The 16,087-nt window shown below is 40.1% G+C and overlaps 2 protein-coding genes across 15 annotated transcripts in view; one reads left to right on the top strand and one right to left on the bottom strand.

The window, feature by feature from the left end:
• PAX6 (paired box 6) overlaps window positions 1-9,225 on the top strand; it is a 41,170-nt gene extending 31,945 nt beyond the window's left edge. For 8 of the 14 annotated variants that reach the window (XM_006753927.2, XM_006753929.2, XM_015566438.1 and 5 more), the window contains 6 exons: window positions 317-475; window positions 954-1,036; window positions 1,241-1,391; window positions 1,492-1,607; window positions 4,934-5,084; window positions 5,850-5,957. In XM_006753927.2, coding sequence (XP_006753990.1) covers window positions 317-475; window positions 954-1,036; window positions 1,241-1,391; window positions 1,492-1,607; window positions 4,934-5,084; window positions 5,850-5,935 — 746 coding nt within the window. In that variant the 3' untranslated portion in view covers window positions 5,936-5,957. Of the gene's footprint in view, window positions 1-316; window positions 476-953; window positions 1,037-1,240; window positions 1,392-1,491; window positions 1,608-4,933; window positions 5,085-5,849 lie in introns of all 14 variants that reach the window. The other 6 variants (XM_015566418.1, XM_006753925.2, XM_006753924.2 and 3 more) reach the window with 2 other exon arrangements.
• Window positions 9,226-9,533: 308 nt separating this feature from the next.
• Window positions 9,534-16,087, bottom strand: part of ELP4 (elongator acetyltransferase complex subunit 4) — a 180,209-nt gene continuing 173,655 nt past the window's right edge. The window contains exon 11 of the mRNA XM_006753936.2: window positions 9,534-12,569. Within this exon, the coding sequence (XP_006753999.1) occupies window positions 12,438-12,569 (132 nt within the window). The 3' untranslated portion in view covers window positions 9,534-12,437. The remainder of the gene's footprint in view (window positions 12,570-16,087) is intronic.

A 16,087-nucleotide genomic window follows, 5' to 3' on the forward strand; every position in this document is an offset into this window, starting at 1 on the left:
TGGGGAGTCAAGTTTAGTTATGAAAGATAATTTTAATCAGAAACTTTAGCACTTATTTTGTCATTCGAAGAAATGTTACTCTTTAAGTATCTATATTGTATGGTGGGGTTCATCTTGATGAAAACAGAAAGAAAAAAAAAAAAGGTCAGGTATTGTATGTCCAAAATGCCTTTTGTTAAAAAGAAACATCCCTTGGGAATGTTTTCATAAGACTGTCTAAATATACAGCCCTTGGAGTTTGTGGCTATACCAGACCTGCTTTGGAGGCCCCGAGTTATTCCAAATTTCTCATACTGTCCTATTCTTTTTGTTCCAGATGGCTGCCAGCAACAGGAAGGAGGGGGAGAGAATACCAACTCCATCAGTTCCAATGGAGAAGATTCAGATGAAGCCCAAATGCGACTTCAGCTGAAGCGGAAGCTACAAAGAAATAGAACATCCTTTACCCAAGAGCAAATTGAGGCCCTGGAGAAAGGTGATGGAGTTTTTCAAAGTAGAGAAGCAGTAAATCAAAGTAAATGTCACATCTTCAGTACAAAGAGCTAAATTTAGCCAGGGCCCTTTGCATAGAGGACTGAAAAGATTCCTTTTTCCTTTTTGTCTCTTTTTTTTTCTGGGCATCTTTTCAGTGTGTGTGTGTGTGTGTGTGTGTGTGTGTGTGTGTGTGTGTGTGTGTGTGTTGTGTGTGTGTGTTTCTTCTTTCTTTTCATGTACCAGTAATTCAAAGAGTAAAAGTCTGACTTATACTGAAAAAAAAGATGATTTGGCTAATTCAGCCCACAGAAGAGTCCTTGAATGAATGTTATTCCAAAGAAAATGTAACTTGGTTCTGGTGGGATAGTTCCTCCAACAGTAGTAGCATTTTAAAAGAAATTGGTTGGAAGTGGGAGCCAGTTGGATTCAGGATGTGGTTGACGTGTTTCTGGCACAACAAAGAAAACTTACTCTTTCAGAGTTTGAGAGGACCCATTATCCAGATGTGTTTGCCAGAGAAAGACTAGCAGCCAAAATAGATCTACCTGAAGCAAGAATACAGGTACCCAGCTTCCCTGTGGTTTCATGCTTTGTGATTCAAACTGTTTGCCTTTTCTAGAGACAAAAGTGCTTCTAAGGAACTTCATTCATTTATATAAATAGTAACAGATTCAGTGTGCTGAATACTTTGCCACCATTGGGGGGAGGGGCACAGCGGAAATGCCCGGAGGTGGGTGCGGGGCTAACCTGTTCTGTCTGATTTCAGGTATGGTTTTCTAATCGAAGGGCCAAATGGAGAAGAGAAGAAAAACTGAGGAATCAGAGAAGACAGGCCAGCAACACACCTAGTCATATCCCTATCAGCAGTAGTTTCAGCACCAGTGTCTACCAACCAATCCCACAACCCACCACGCCTGGTAATGTGAAGTGTTAATACTACTAAGACATCTGTTTAAACCCGCTTGCCCTGAACTCTGACTCTCAACATGACTGTTGGTTGTGTCTTTTTCCCTGCAGTTTCCTCCTTCACATCGGGCTCCATGTTGGGCCGAACAGACACAGCCCTCACCAATACGTATAGCGCTCTGCCACCCATGCCCAGCTTCACCATGGCCAATAACCTGCCTATGCAAGTAAGTGAGGCCTGTAGCTGCCTGCTTAGCGGAGGTGGGGAGTGGGTCAGGGCCTGCAGACTTCACTGGTCTTGTACGCCCCCTTGGGAGCCTTTCTCACTGCAGTAATTGGCTTGCCCAGTCTAGTCTGAGATGAAAACAGTCAATCCAGTTTTTAGTTGATTGATTCATTCATGCCCTTAAAAAAATATAAAAACCTGTTGTTCAGTCAAGTTTATCTGCTTATTGCTCACAGAGAATGTTAGCTTGATAATGGTGGGTGGGAAGGAGGCATGTTTTAGATGTCAGTGAAACTTGTCCTGGAAAATGGAAATAATGCTGGCATATTATTAGATAGTAAGAGGTTAGAAATAAAATTGGGGTTTATATTAATGTGTTCATATAATAGACTAGAGGCCCGGTCTGCGCCCTCTCATAGTCCAGGACCCCTTGGGGGAAGGCTCGCTCCCCACATTGGGGGATGGCCGCCTGCCACGGAGGCAGGAGAGGCTCCCGCCATTCGAAGGCTCTCTCCCCACATTGGGGGATGGCCACCTGCCACGGAGGCAGGAGAGGCTCCCGCCATTGCTGCAGCGCTCACCAGCCATGAGCAGTGCTCCCCCTATGGGAGCTCACTGACCACAAGGGGGCAGCTTCTACATTGAGCGTCTGCCCCCTGGTGGTCAGTGTGTGTCATAGCAACCAGTTGTTCCATTGTCCGGTTGATTTGCATATTAGGGTTTTATTATATAGGATATATAATCTGTGTATGGATTTTGGGCATTATATGTGATAAACTAGTGAGGAAGATAAAATGGGTCAGAGATAGGATTCACGTTTGCATAGTGGTATATGCTTAATATAGAGAAACAAGTAGTTTTCTTTGTACATCTTACAATAAAGAAAAGTTATAGAAGGTATTGGCTGGAAATTTAGTGTGTTTTTGCCAAAATTATGTGATGAGTTTGTGACACTCCGAGCTGCCTGGGTTGATGCTATTTGCTTGGTATAACAACCTGTCCCTACCTACTCTCAATTCTGTCCCAAATATTTATCAGCCCCTACACATGCTAAACCCTGTAGCACAGTGATGGCGAACCTATGACACGCGTGTCAGAGGTGACACGCGAACTCATTTTTTTGGTTGACTTTTCTTTGTTAAATGGCATTTAAATATATAAAATAAATATCAAAAATATAAATCTTTGTTTTACTATGGTTGCAAATATCAAAAAATTTCTATATGTAACAGGGCACCAGAGTTAAGTTAGGGTTTTTCAAAATGCTGACACGCCGAGCTCAAAAGGTTCGCCATCACTGCTGCAGCAGGTTGAGCCTTTATGATGGAATTGTACAGTGCAGGTGGGATGTACTAGAACTTTGCAGCTGATTGGATTCTGGATGGGGGAAAACTGGTCTTCTGGTGGCCTTCTGCAGTGACTTTCCTAGGACTCCTGTCTGTGCAACAATTACAGATGCCAATGGTGTGAGATTGACCAGCATGAGCCCCTCTGGAAACAGTTCTGTGGTTACAGAGTGTTTATTCTCCACTGAATATCTTTTGCTGGGTTTCTAGTCCAAATAACAGCAAAATAAATGTTTCACAGTCTTCAGACTAATACAGGAACAGCTAGATAAGCAACTTCAGAAGAATTATTTCCATGTTTATTTTTATTGCACCTGGATATTATTGGCCATTGTGTAATTATTGTAAATTAAGGGATTAACAGCCCATTAGCTGGTGTTACTACAACTGCCTTGGAATTTTCCAGAAGTCTGATTGCCCGGAGGAAGTGATTTTGGGAATTAGAAACAAATGCAAGCTGAAATTCTGGCAGGGCCCTCAAGGCCTGCTTGCCTCTTTGAACCTGCTGTTAGCAGTCATCCTCCGACGTTAGTAAGGCCACTTAGTAGCTTGCTCAGTTTTGTAAATTATAGCAACATCTAGGTTTCTGTGAAGATAACCAAATGTGTACCCATGTAAACTGGCATGGGTCAATTGATTTCACTGACTTTAAAAAAATTACACAACCTATCCAACCAAAATATACATGCATTCATAAAGCCTAAAGAAAATAAAAATATCAATGATTCTATTCAGAGAAAATTACTCTTTGAATTTTGGAGCAGGGGCAGGGGCTGTTGGTATATGTGGGGAGCTAGTCTGTCTGTCCATCACTTCGTCATGTTGACCAAAATCTTCCACCATTTTACAAAAAGATTGGGTGTCCTCCTCTGAAGCTTCTTTAATGTGTCATGCTCTCCGAGACTGTGGATGTTGGGATGTTAAACATTTCTATAGTTCGCAGAGTAGAATACTACTATCATCTCCCTTGTTTCTGACGTCATGCTTCTATTAATTCATCCCAAGTTCTCTGTCGGTGGGAGTTCATGAGGAGTTTTGCCCCAGTTCTGTGTATTTCTCATTTAGTTAGGAGAAAGGCTCGTCTCTTTTATATCACCATTGTACACATTTAGAGGGTAGCAACACAATTTTAAGGACAAAACCCAGTCTGGGTTTGTGGGTCTGTAAGGAAGTTTCAGCTAATTCTTAGGATGGGGCTAGGTATTTTTGATACTTCTGACCACTTTCATATAGATGATTACTGATCTGCCTCTTCAAAGAGTCTTTAATCCCATGAGTCCAACCATGAAAGGCTCCCAAAGTCCCCAAACCCAACTTTATAGAGAGCTCCTTCCACTGCTCTCTGTCCCAAAGCTTGAGATATGGGCTTTGGGGGTCACTGGGTTCTCAAATAGATTGGATTTACAGAAGAAAGGATGAGTGTTAATGAAAGTCTTCATGCCATAGCTTCTCTAAAGATGTCAGTAGAGATCCAAGATAAAAATGGACAAAAGTCCTACCTGGGCAGTTGTCTAAATTTGTAGTACACTTATTTATTTAAAAATATTGTTATTGATCTCAGAGATGAAGGGAGAGGGAGAGAGAGGCAGAAACATCAATGATGAGAGAGAATCATTGATTGGCTGCTTCCTGCATGCCCCACACTGGGGATCCAGCCTGCAACCTGGGCATATGCCCCTACCCGGAATTGAACCATGACCTTCTGGTTCATAGGCTGACACTCAACCACTGAGCCATGCCAGCTGGGTTGTAGTACTTTCAGAAGTTTGGTGTGTAGGCAATTTTACTTGAGCAGTGGACAATGGAAGGACTAGTTGGAGGCCTGATCTTAAGAGTTTCCACATGGAATTTTCCAGTACTTTACATGAGGACGTCTTTAATGGTCAGGGCTGTTGGCAGAGTTTCTGGGGAGGAAGGAGCTTAGGGATGTGGCTGTGTGATGTGTTTCTCTGTAACCACAGGTTTGCCTTTCTCCTCTCAGCCCCCAGTCCCCAGCCAGACGTCCTCGTACTCCTGCATGCTGCCTACCAGCCCTTCGGTGAATGGGCGGAGTTATGATACCTATACCCCCCCACATATGCAGACACACATGAACAGTCAGCCAATGGGCACCTCCGGCACCACTTCCACAGGTGAGCGCTGCTCCTCAGGCTGCGCCGAGGAGGCCTTAGGAGTTTCTTTTTGCCAGGTGATCTCCCTTCACTCAAAGTTGACCTAAAGAAAACACACACACACACACACACACACACACACACACACAAACACGCACACGCGCACACACACACACACACAAAACCTACCTCCTGGCCTTGTGTGATGGTGTGTTTAACTCTTTATTGCTTGCTTTTCTGGGGAAAACTGATTGAAAAGGGAAATTCAGCCAACCTAGTTAGTAACTTGACACCGTACAGACAGAAAGCAAAGTTGTTCTTCCTGAGCTTGGTCACAGAGGTTGTCGGTAGAGCCAAGGCCTGCGAATGTAAGGTTTCGGAGGAGCTATCAGTAGCCGAAGTTCAGCAGTGAGGGCTCCCTGAGCTGCGCGGTGAGTGCTTCCTGGAAGATTTCTCTCCCCGCTAGCCCCTCTGTGCTTCTCATTGCAACTGACGTACCACATTGGTTTTCCAGAGATAGTTTTATCATGAGGTTCCAAACGTACCAACCAATGGGGCACTTTTTCTTTCCTTTTGCACAGGGGACTTGGGATTCAGTAGGGGTGTGTCAAAATGGTATGTGGCTTCTGAAGCTGCTACTTTGGTTTGTAACACTTGAAGATATATGAAAACACAGTACAAATGTGAGAATGCATTAGAGCTCATTGTTTGAACCTATGAAGTCATACTCCTTGCCTGTCTCTCAAAGGGAATATCTACATGGCTATTTTTTTCATCCACTTCCAGGACTCATTTCCCCTGGTGTGTCAGTTCCAGTTCAAGTTCCTGGAAGTGAACCTGATATGTCTCAGTATTGGCCAAGATTACAGTAAAAAAAAAAAAAAAGAGAGAGAAAGAAAAAAATATATTGTGTTAATTCAGTCAGTGACGATGTGGACACCGCAGTGGGGCGTTCAGGAAGGAAAGGAAAATGGCTGTTAGTAGCACTTCGGTTCTGCGATTATGTCCCGTATGGTACCACTGGAGGACGGACTTGGAACAAGGACCTTTGTATACAGAAGGCACGAGATCAGTTGGAACAAATCTTCATTTTGGTATCCAAACTTTTATTCATTTTGGTGTATTATTTGTAAATGGGCATTTGTAATAATGAAAAAAAGAACAACGTAGACTGGATGGACATTTGATCTGTGCTGGTCATGAAGTTGTTTTTTTTTTTTAAAAAAAGGAAACCATGATCAACAAGCTTTGCCATGAATTTAAGAATTTTATCAAGATATATCGACTACTTCTACCCATCTATCTGTTCATAGTTTATGGACTGAGGTTCCAAGTTTGAATCATTCCTTTGCATATAATTAAACCTGGAACAACATGCACTCAATTTATGTAAGAAATATCTGTTGGTTTTCCAAAGGTTGTTAACAGATGAAGTTTATGTGCAAAAAAGGGTAAGATATAAATTCAAGGAAGAAAAAAGTTGATAGCTAAAAGGTAGAGTGTGTCTTCGATATAATCCAATTTGTTTTATGTCAAAATGTAAGTATTTGTCTTCCCTAGAAATCCTCAGAATGATTTCTATAATAAAGTTAATTTCATTTATATTTGACAAGAATACTCTATAGATGTTTTATACACATTTTCATGCAATCACGCGTTTCTTTTTTGGCCAGCAAAAGTTTATTGTTCTTAGATATAGTTGTATTACTGTTCACAGTCCAATCATTTTGTGCATCTAGAATTCATTCCTAATCAATTAAAAGTGCTTGCAAGAGTTTTAAACTTAAGTGTTTTGAAGTTGTTCACAACTACATATCAAAATTAACCATTGTTGATTGTAAAAACCATGCCAAAGCCTTTGTATTTCCTTTATTATACTATTTTCTTTTTAACCTTATAGTGTTGTGTTACAAATTTTGTTCCCATGTTGGAGTAACATTCTAAACCAATGGTTACTTTCATACATTCTTTATTTTAAATCCTGATGATCTTTAAAGAAATAATTCTTAAAGATATCATAAATCAGAAATGTGTTAGAAAAAAAATCTACTCGAAGCTGCATGTAGATCTGTGCCCATTTATGCCCACAACACACATACTAATGGAAACATTTTCCAGCTAGCCATTTCATCCAAAAGCTCAAAGTCTAGAAATAATTTTAAAACTGCAACAAGCTATTAACTAAGAATTGTCTTTTGAATTAGGGCTGGCATATTCAATCTGGGCAGATTTCCATTGTCAGCCTATTTCAACAGCGATTTCACTGAAGTATATTCAAAAGTAGATTTCTTATACAAGACCCTCTGAAAGCTGTTGCCTTTCTCCCTTTTCTCTCTCCCTCCCCTTTGCACAGAGGCATCATTCCCCATTGAACCACTACAGCTGTTCCCATTTGAATCTCCCTTTCTGTGCGGTTGTGGATGGTTGGAGGGTGGAGGGGGGATGTTGCATGTCAAGGAATAATGAGCACAGACACATCAACAGACAACAACAAAGCAGACTGTGACTGGCCGGTGGGAGTTAAAGGCCTTCAGTCATTGGCAGCTTAAGCCAAACATTCCCAAATCTATGAAGCAGGGCCCATTGTTGGTCAGTTGTTATTTGCAATGAAGCACAGATCTGATCATGTTTAAAGTGGCGGCACGCAGGGCAGGAGTGCTTGAGCCCAAGCAAAGGATGGAAGAAAATAAGCCTTTGTTGTTCTGAAAACCTGTCGGAGACTTTTATTTCTGTATGTTCTGTGCAACACATAAGTCAATATAGATGTTTCCTTCTGCAAACTTCCATCAAAGGCTGGGGGTCCTGGCAGTCTAGATTAAATGCTTGCACAGGCAGAAACCTCTGGGGACAAAGACCCACTTCCTCTGAATTGTACTGTGCTTTTTATTTGTTTTGTTATGTTTTGAACCCCCCAAAAGCAAATGATCAGAAATATAGAAATTAATTGGAGGCTTTAAAAAAACAACCTTCTACCTCCACATCTCCTGTTTTCTCGTGAAGGAGTCACTTGTGAACAGATCATTGTGACTCATCTATCTGGCATGCTATGTGTTAATGCTTTTATTCCACCAGAGTTGCTGTGCATTTAGAGACACCTTCCTAGGTTGAGTGTAGCTTTTTCATGTGTGTGTGTGTAGTTTGATTCAATGTCAGTCTGCACTGCATGCTTGCACACTTCTGCAGTGGCATGTGCAGACATATGCACTGTTGGTACAATTGCCCATGCAGGTGTTTCTACCTCCTGACATTTCACAGCCCTCATTCCCAGAGGGACATGTATCCAGGGAACTGTCGGAAGGGCTACGTGTGGTGTGTGCTGCAGCCGCTGCCTGGCTTCTTCCCTGGAAGAAGGGGGACGGTTTCCAACTGGCTATGATTTGGGCCAGGGTTAGGCAACCAGTTCTGGCCCATGGCTCTGTTGTGTAGACTATAGACTTAGGAGAACTGGTGGCCCTTGGGTGCAGGAGCTGGGAATGGGAGAAGGGGAGTGCCGAGGGAGTGGAGAGTCGGTGCATGTGCACTTGGGGCCGTGACCTCTGAGGGACTAGATTTTCAGGGCACAGTGGCACGGCCTGGCTGAGTTGGAAGAAGAGGCTGCTCAGCTGCAGAAGGCCTCTGATCCAGCAGGATGCAAGGCTGCCCTGCCTTCTGCTCTCACCCTGGGGAGATGAGCGGTACCCTGAATGCAGCTCTGGGCACCCTCCCGGGGACAGCATGGCCAGCACTGTGTGGAAGCAATGCCCAGGAGGCTGCCTTCGACTCATTGTTGAAACTGTTTATTTACAGTTGGGCGCATGTATGTATGTATGTGTGTATGTATGTTTGTATGTATGTATGTATGTATGTATTGGTGGGAACTCCGCAGGGAGGCTTTGACACCATCTTCCAGGACGGTGGCCTGGTATTTGGGGTGTCCTCAGTAGAACCACACGACTAACAGCTTATGCTTTTCCTCCAAACTTGGCTGGCTTAGGGAGACCAGGTGAACAGAATCAGAGGTGAATGTTTGAATAAGAAACATTCAGGTTACTGAGTAAAAAAATTCTTTTTTACTACAAGAAATTTCCAGAATATTTTCCCTTCAAAGCTGTACCTCCTGACTCTTACGTGGTGACCCACTGACTTTTCTTGATACGGCTCACATACTCATCTCCTCCTGCTTTAAAAAAAAAATCATAACCAGTTTCCTGAGATACAGTATTTGTTAAAATTCAGCATTTTTTTTGTGTGTGTGAATTTTTGTCATCTTAGGGTGGTATCTATATTCTTCTGCTTCTTGGTTTTCCTTAGGCCTTCACATTAACAACATTATAAAAAGAAGGCTCTTCTTTGAATGTCTGGCTCACCAAGACCAAACACAAATTCTTCCTTTGTTTGTTTCTCCAGAATAAACCTCACCTGTTTCTTTGGTTTTTTTTTTTTTTTTTTTTTTTATAAGGGCTTAGGAGAGAAACAGGGGCCAATAAAATGTGCATCACTTCTGCTCAGTTTTAAAGTTCAGAGTATAAGTATTTAAAGTTAGTCTTGCTTAAATTTGATGGTGTTGATGGTGACTATCTATGGAAGGCATTACATGATGTTTAGAAATGACATTCATAATGGACTTAAACAAATGAATAGGGGCCACCCCACCCCCATTTTCCTTTTGTATGTGGATGCCTGTGTCTGATTCTTTAAAATTAAAAGAAAGACAGGGAATTGATTGCCAAGTGTTGCTTCTTTTGAAGTAGTTTTATTTTGTGTAGTGTTAGTGATTGCATATCCCAGAGGTACAAATAAAGAATAAATGGAAGAGAGAAAGAGAAAAGTGGAAATTGGTGGTTACCAGAAAGTAATTCCTAAGGTCTTAGAACACCAGGATCTGAGCAGACTGCAGTGGTCAAAATATTTACCTCACCAAAAAAAAAAAAAAAAAAAAAAAAAAAAAAAAAAAGGCAAATGTAGCATAAGAAATGAATACCAGAGAGGGTTTTGAAGTTTTAGAAACATTTAAAAAAACTCTGCTTGCCATTGTTACATAAGTATTTGAGACAAGTAATAACTGAAAAAATCTGTTTATAGAATGTATATTTCATCATGTATCAAAAATGATCCATATACCTATAGTAGCATCAGTGATATTTTTATGTAGTAAATTATTAACATATGACTAATTGGATAATGCTTCCAGAAGGAAAATACATTTTTATCAGAGGAAAACAAAAATATGCATCCCTCTTCAGTAGCTAATTTTTACAAAGCCTGCCTAGTGAATCAGAACAACCAAACACTTGCATCTAATTTTTGGAAGGCCCAAGTACTATTGTTCAAAATGCACTTTTACTGAGTTTGAAAAGTTTCTTTTATATTTAAAATAAGTTGGGATCAAATATGCTCAATTTTTATAGCATTTATCTGTTTGCAAAGCATACATTAACCAGTAATTGGCTGCTAATTTTATGGACATGGTAGCCAGGGTAGTAAATCAATGACCTATTAAGTATTTTTGACAAGCAATTTACATATCTGATGACCTCACATTTTTTTTTCAGAGTCCAATGCTATGTAATTGTTCCGTTGTGTGTTTGCATAAATGAGTCACAACACGGTAAGAAAAAGGTTAGAGTTATTAAAATAATAACCAGCCAAAACTAGTCATTTCAACTTATTCAGACTGTTCATAATGCTTTCAAAGGATATAGCAAAGCTTTTGGGGAGTAACTGCACATGCTTTATTATCTATGGACTAAATTGAGTTTCTGAAGTTGCTTTAAATTTTAAAAGCATCTTTGCTTAATATAAAAAGCCCTCTAATTTTAACTGACAGATCAATTCTGAAACTTTATTTTGAAATGAAAATGGGAAAGAATTTGTGTCTCTTGAATTAAAAGAAGTGAAAAAAAAATAAACCAGACATTCTAAAAAAAAAAAAAAAGAAAAAAAGAAATCTGATTTTTAGTACTAATGAAATAGTGGGTGACAAAATAGTTGTCTTTTTGATTTTGATCACAAAAAATAAACTGGTAGTGACAGGATCTGATGGAGAGATTTGACATCCTAGCGAATCACTGTCATTGATTCAATTATTCTAATTCTGAATAAAAGCTGTATACAGTGTGTGTTTATGCTACAGTGGGTTTTTTTTTAAGTGACTGACATTCATCAGATTGGTTAGACAGTTTAAAAACCTAGTCTTTGTTTTCTACAATGTTGTCAAGAACAAATAAAGTGTAATTTGTGGTATATTAAAAGCAAACTACTTAAAATGCTAGTTATAAAACTGCTTCAAAATACTCTAACATATTTGAAAATGTATTTTGGAAATTTAGGTTGTAACAGCTTTAAATAGCTTTAAAAAATTGAAACTTTTTACTAAATTGTGCAAATTACTTAACAAATTTTTTTGGTCTACTATTTATCAAAAGCAGTGAGAGTATAGAATTATGATTCAAAATCCTAGTGTTTCATATGAAAACTGGTTCAGTATGCTATAAACCCCAAATACATGTCTATATGGTTATAAATGTAAGTGCCCAATGTTCATAATTAACAAAGAGTTTACCTGATGCAGGATGTTAGCTCGTTTTCTGCTTTGTCTCAGCCCTATGTTCTGTAAAAATCCCTCACCAAGCTTCCATACATGTTTTCCCCAGTTTCCTAGCATGAATGTAGCTGTCAGTTTGAATTTCAATTCCAAATTATGTGTGTTGACATAATCTCGTAGTGCTGACTTCAAATGTTTAAGATTACTAAATAGAAGACCATCAACTTCTTTCTCTATGCTTTCTAGCACTCAAGTCCTTTATATTCATTAACTACTACAGCAGACTAATTACCTTTAATGGAGCTTAATCCCAAAATATTATTTTGTCTTCATCAATTTAATCATAGGATGCATAAATGCAAATTCATTTTATTATTGGTCTTCATATATTAGCAAACACATTTTTCAATGTTTTATAAAGCTTAGCATTTTTGGTGGCAAGTGACTTTTTAAGAAAGAGAAAATATGTTTTTCATACACAATTTTGAATTTCAGAATGCTTTATACGCTACCCCCTCTGTGACTCGCACTTTACCGTGAGCTAAGTGCCTTAATAAATATACAGCCATGACCACTGTGTGGCATCTTGAACTTTTGACATTTTATTTAAAAATAAAAGTGCCTATTTTCCTTAGAGGTAGCATAAAACGCATTTTTAAAATGAAAGTATTTCTTCTGTATTATTTCTGTACAAAAATTTGGTTTAAAAAAATGAAGACTGGGGCCATCATTTTGCAATCCTGTGTTTTTCAAGAATTGGAGGGTCAGATCGTTAAGAAAAATATTTACATAAGCTCTTAGCACTCATAATTAGAGTGTCATAATTCTGCGTGCAACAACTAGGGAGGCATCTAGAAGTCCAGGTGCTTCTTGCCTCTGGCCATCGTGCCACAGCCTGGGCCCAGCAGCTTGGTGGAGTCTGCCAGATCCGGTTTGCTTGAGCGGCTCACTGTGTCTGACAAGTCTGGAGGCAAATGCAGTCGCTACGGCAGAAGATGGTTTGGGAGAAGGAAAGAAAGAAGAAGAAAAAAATTAATTTTGTTTTCACGAGCACATTTCAAGATACAATATTATGCTCTGTTGATCAGCATTAGCCTTGCATATAAAATTCCTATTAAAACAGTTCTTCAGACTGAAGCCCAATATAACCATTCGGCCCCTCCTAGATTTCACAAATTACAGCCATCACACAATCGGGACCAGGAATCTCAGTGGAACATTTCCAGAATCCAAACCTAAATGTATGAAGAGTTTCTTATTTAGGTAACAATAAAAACATGTAGATGCATAAATAAAAGCATAATTGAAAAAAAATTCACATAATGATGGCAGACTTGTTTTTTGGCTTTGTTTTGGTTTTGCCAGAGCTCTGAAATGTTATCTTTCAATCGAATATAGCTTTTCAGCATTTAAGGATTCCCACAAACACCTGCTTCCCTTGGTCTAGTAAGTTGACCTGAAGATGATTCTATTTCAAGGCTGTACTTTCTCTAGGAACTTACGATTTCCACAGAAATAAATACTGACATAATAATGAAGAAAATGATACCAATCAAAGGGCCAGTATTTTTCATGTGCTCAGATGGGTTAGCTGTAACATCGGGCACAGGTCTTGGGAAGTTTGTTTCTATGCATGACATTGGGTCATGTTTTCAAAAGTATAGTGCAGCTTTGACCACCTCCCCCTGCTAATTGTTTACTTGAGATACAGGTTGCTTTAAGCAGGTACAGGTTGCTTTAAGCAGTAACTGTCCCTAGTTCCACAGCAGTTACTATAATTGCGGAGATATACTCACCTTTCAAAAGAACTTTTAAGTTTTCAAAAGGATCTCTACCAAATTCATAAACATCCAACCTCAAAGGAACATATCTGTTGTGTGTGGGAGGCTAAAGGTAAATAGGGCAGGATGGGGCCGTCCACTGGTGACTGACTGAGGCCTCATAGAGGTGAACTGACTTGGAGACAACCTATCTGAGACACTTCATTTGGAAAACTCCGATATGGCAAAAAAAAAAAAAATTGAAGATGGAAAAGGGTAGAAACATTTTTTCTTGGGTCAAAATATTGTGATTCACAAGCATATGTTTTGGCTAGTTTCTTCCAATAAAAGGCTCGTTTATTGTCATGTAAACACAATCTATGTGCAGAGGCTCAAAAGATTTTAACAGGTTGAAAATAATTTATGAAAATATTCTTCCCTGATTTCAGTTTGCCTACATGTACGCATTTTTCAATGCATACACATCTAGGATGAAAGACACCAGTATACAGATATATGATCAACAAAGATGTCATAAAGGTCAAGAAAAGCTGGAATATCCAGATAGGAATATTCATATAGTTTTATTCATTTGTATCCTTAGCATCCAGCCTGTTGCATAGTAAGTAATTAAATGCCTACTTCTCGACTGATAAGAAAGCTCGAATGAAGACATATTTCTTTCTTTAAATAATCCTTTCATTTCTTGATGCCCTAGTTTTTCCACAAAGGATTTCAGGCAGAAATGGAAGCATGAAAGGCCCAGGAACCTAAAGGACGCGCATGACTGAAGTCTGAGACTATGGATGTCTCTGTAGTGTTAACTCTATCACTGTTTATGTGAGGAAGCAGGAGGGCAAGAGACACTTAATTATACGTCTGACTTTTAATGTTTCTTTAAGAACTTGTAGTTATTGCTAATGAACAAAGGAAAAATGACTAGGATGCATGCATGATCTGAAGGTTAACTGAAACTCACAAAGCTTATCTAATAGGTTACAAAGCAAACCTACTAGTCCAAATTCTCTTATACTGTACTAGAGGCCTGGTGCATGAAATTCGTGCTCAGGTACGGTCCCTAGGCCTGGCCTGCAATCAGGGCCATCTTCCCCGGCTGCCTGCAGCTGGCCCCATCCCCCCAAATTCTCTTATACTGTATATCCTAAATATTGAAATATAAACATAGTGTATAAGAAGAACCCCAACAAAACTAAAATGTGTGTGCACACTTTTGGTTGGGACCTCACAGAGATGAAGCCAGAGGGTGATTAAGCTGTTTAGGAAATCAATGGGAGCCAACAAGTATATAGAAGTGACTCAAAGCAAGGCATTCTGAGAGGATATGTGAACAGAACAACTTCCACTCTGGGCCTTTGCTTACCATCCAGTGACACCAACAGGACAAGCACACAGATAACCTTCACAGTGAGCCCTTCAGGTGGTGTCTATAGGCAAGACAGAGACGAGGCAGAAATCATGGTGGGGGGAGGGGAGCAAGACAAAGCTGCAGGAGAAGGGCTAGATGTTCAGTAATGAATTATTGCATTCTGATGCACAAAGAGTAGAGCTGATATATCTTTAAGATCCATTTAGATGAATAGCTCTGATCATCTAAATGAGGAAACTGGTGTAGTTTATTCAGAACCAGCATAATACAATGTATTTCAGGAGCTTACTATTTGCTGAAAATTTTCTCTGCCTCTGCTTCTCTAGGTGACAAGTGTGAGCCGTTTGGCTGGAAGCCCTTCATAGCAAAGGCAGCTAAATGTGATGCGTGACATGCTTGGAAATCTTTCAGGTTGCTTGGCTTTGAAGTAAAAAATCCATTGGTGTGTAACTTCTAAGCACAACAATTTGGGGAGATGTGATTAAATGTTTCTAACCAAATGGTACATTGCAAAGCCTAGATGCATACTCCTGTCCTTTGGAAAAGCCCAAGGGTGGCTCTTGGAAATATGCGAACCTGTGTGTGATATGCCGGCTTTTGTGGATTATGACTTGAGCGAGCTCGCTCTGCAGTCTAAATTCTCAAGCAGTGGGTTTGTTTCCTTCTTTCCGGGCCTCCCCCTGTGCACCACGTCAGTGCGATGTGAAGCAGCGAGGAAGAAGGAGAGACCGGGTTCTGGGCTTGCCAGGCGTGTCAGGGACTTCTCCTCGGAGGCTTCCCAAGCACTCACACACCTGACGTGGAAATGCTCCGATGCTGCTGCACCAGATCTGTCTCCTAAACAAACATGCTGTGGGGCAGCTACTCTGCATAGCACGGTGACGTCCTTTAGCTCAGCTGCAAGGCTGCGGGGGCATGTGAACTTCTTTCTCCTAATGTTTTTTAGTAATTTATTTTTAGAGAGGAAGGAGGTGGGGGTGGGAGAGAGAGAGAGGGAGAGACCAGGAATCACACCTGCCACCTCTTGGTGCAGAGGATGATGCTCCAACCAACTGAGCCACACTGGCCAGGGTGGTATCTGAGCTTTTAGACTTTGGGGTTTCAGTGCGCAATGGTTTAAATCAGTGGTTCTCAACCTTCCTAATACCACAACCCTTTAGTACAGTTCCTCATGTTGTGGTGACCCCCAACCATAAAATTATTTTCGTTGCTACTTCATAAATGTAATGTTGCTACTGTTATGAATCGTAATGTAAATATCTGATATGCAGGATGTATTTTCATTGCTACAAATTGAACATAATTAAAGCATAGGGATTAATTACAAAAACAATATGTAATTATATATATGTTT

The sequence above is a fragment of the Myotis davidii genome, unplaced genomic scaffold, assembly GCF_000327345.1.
Source record: "Myotis davidii unplaced genomic scaffold, ASM32734v1 scaffold330, whole genome shotgun sequence".
Taxonomy (NCBI): domain Eukaryota; kingdom Metazoa; phylum Chordata; class Mammalia; order Chiroptera; family Vespertilionidae; genus Myotis; species Myotis davidii.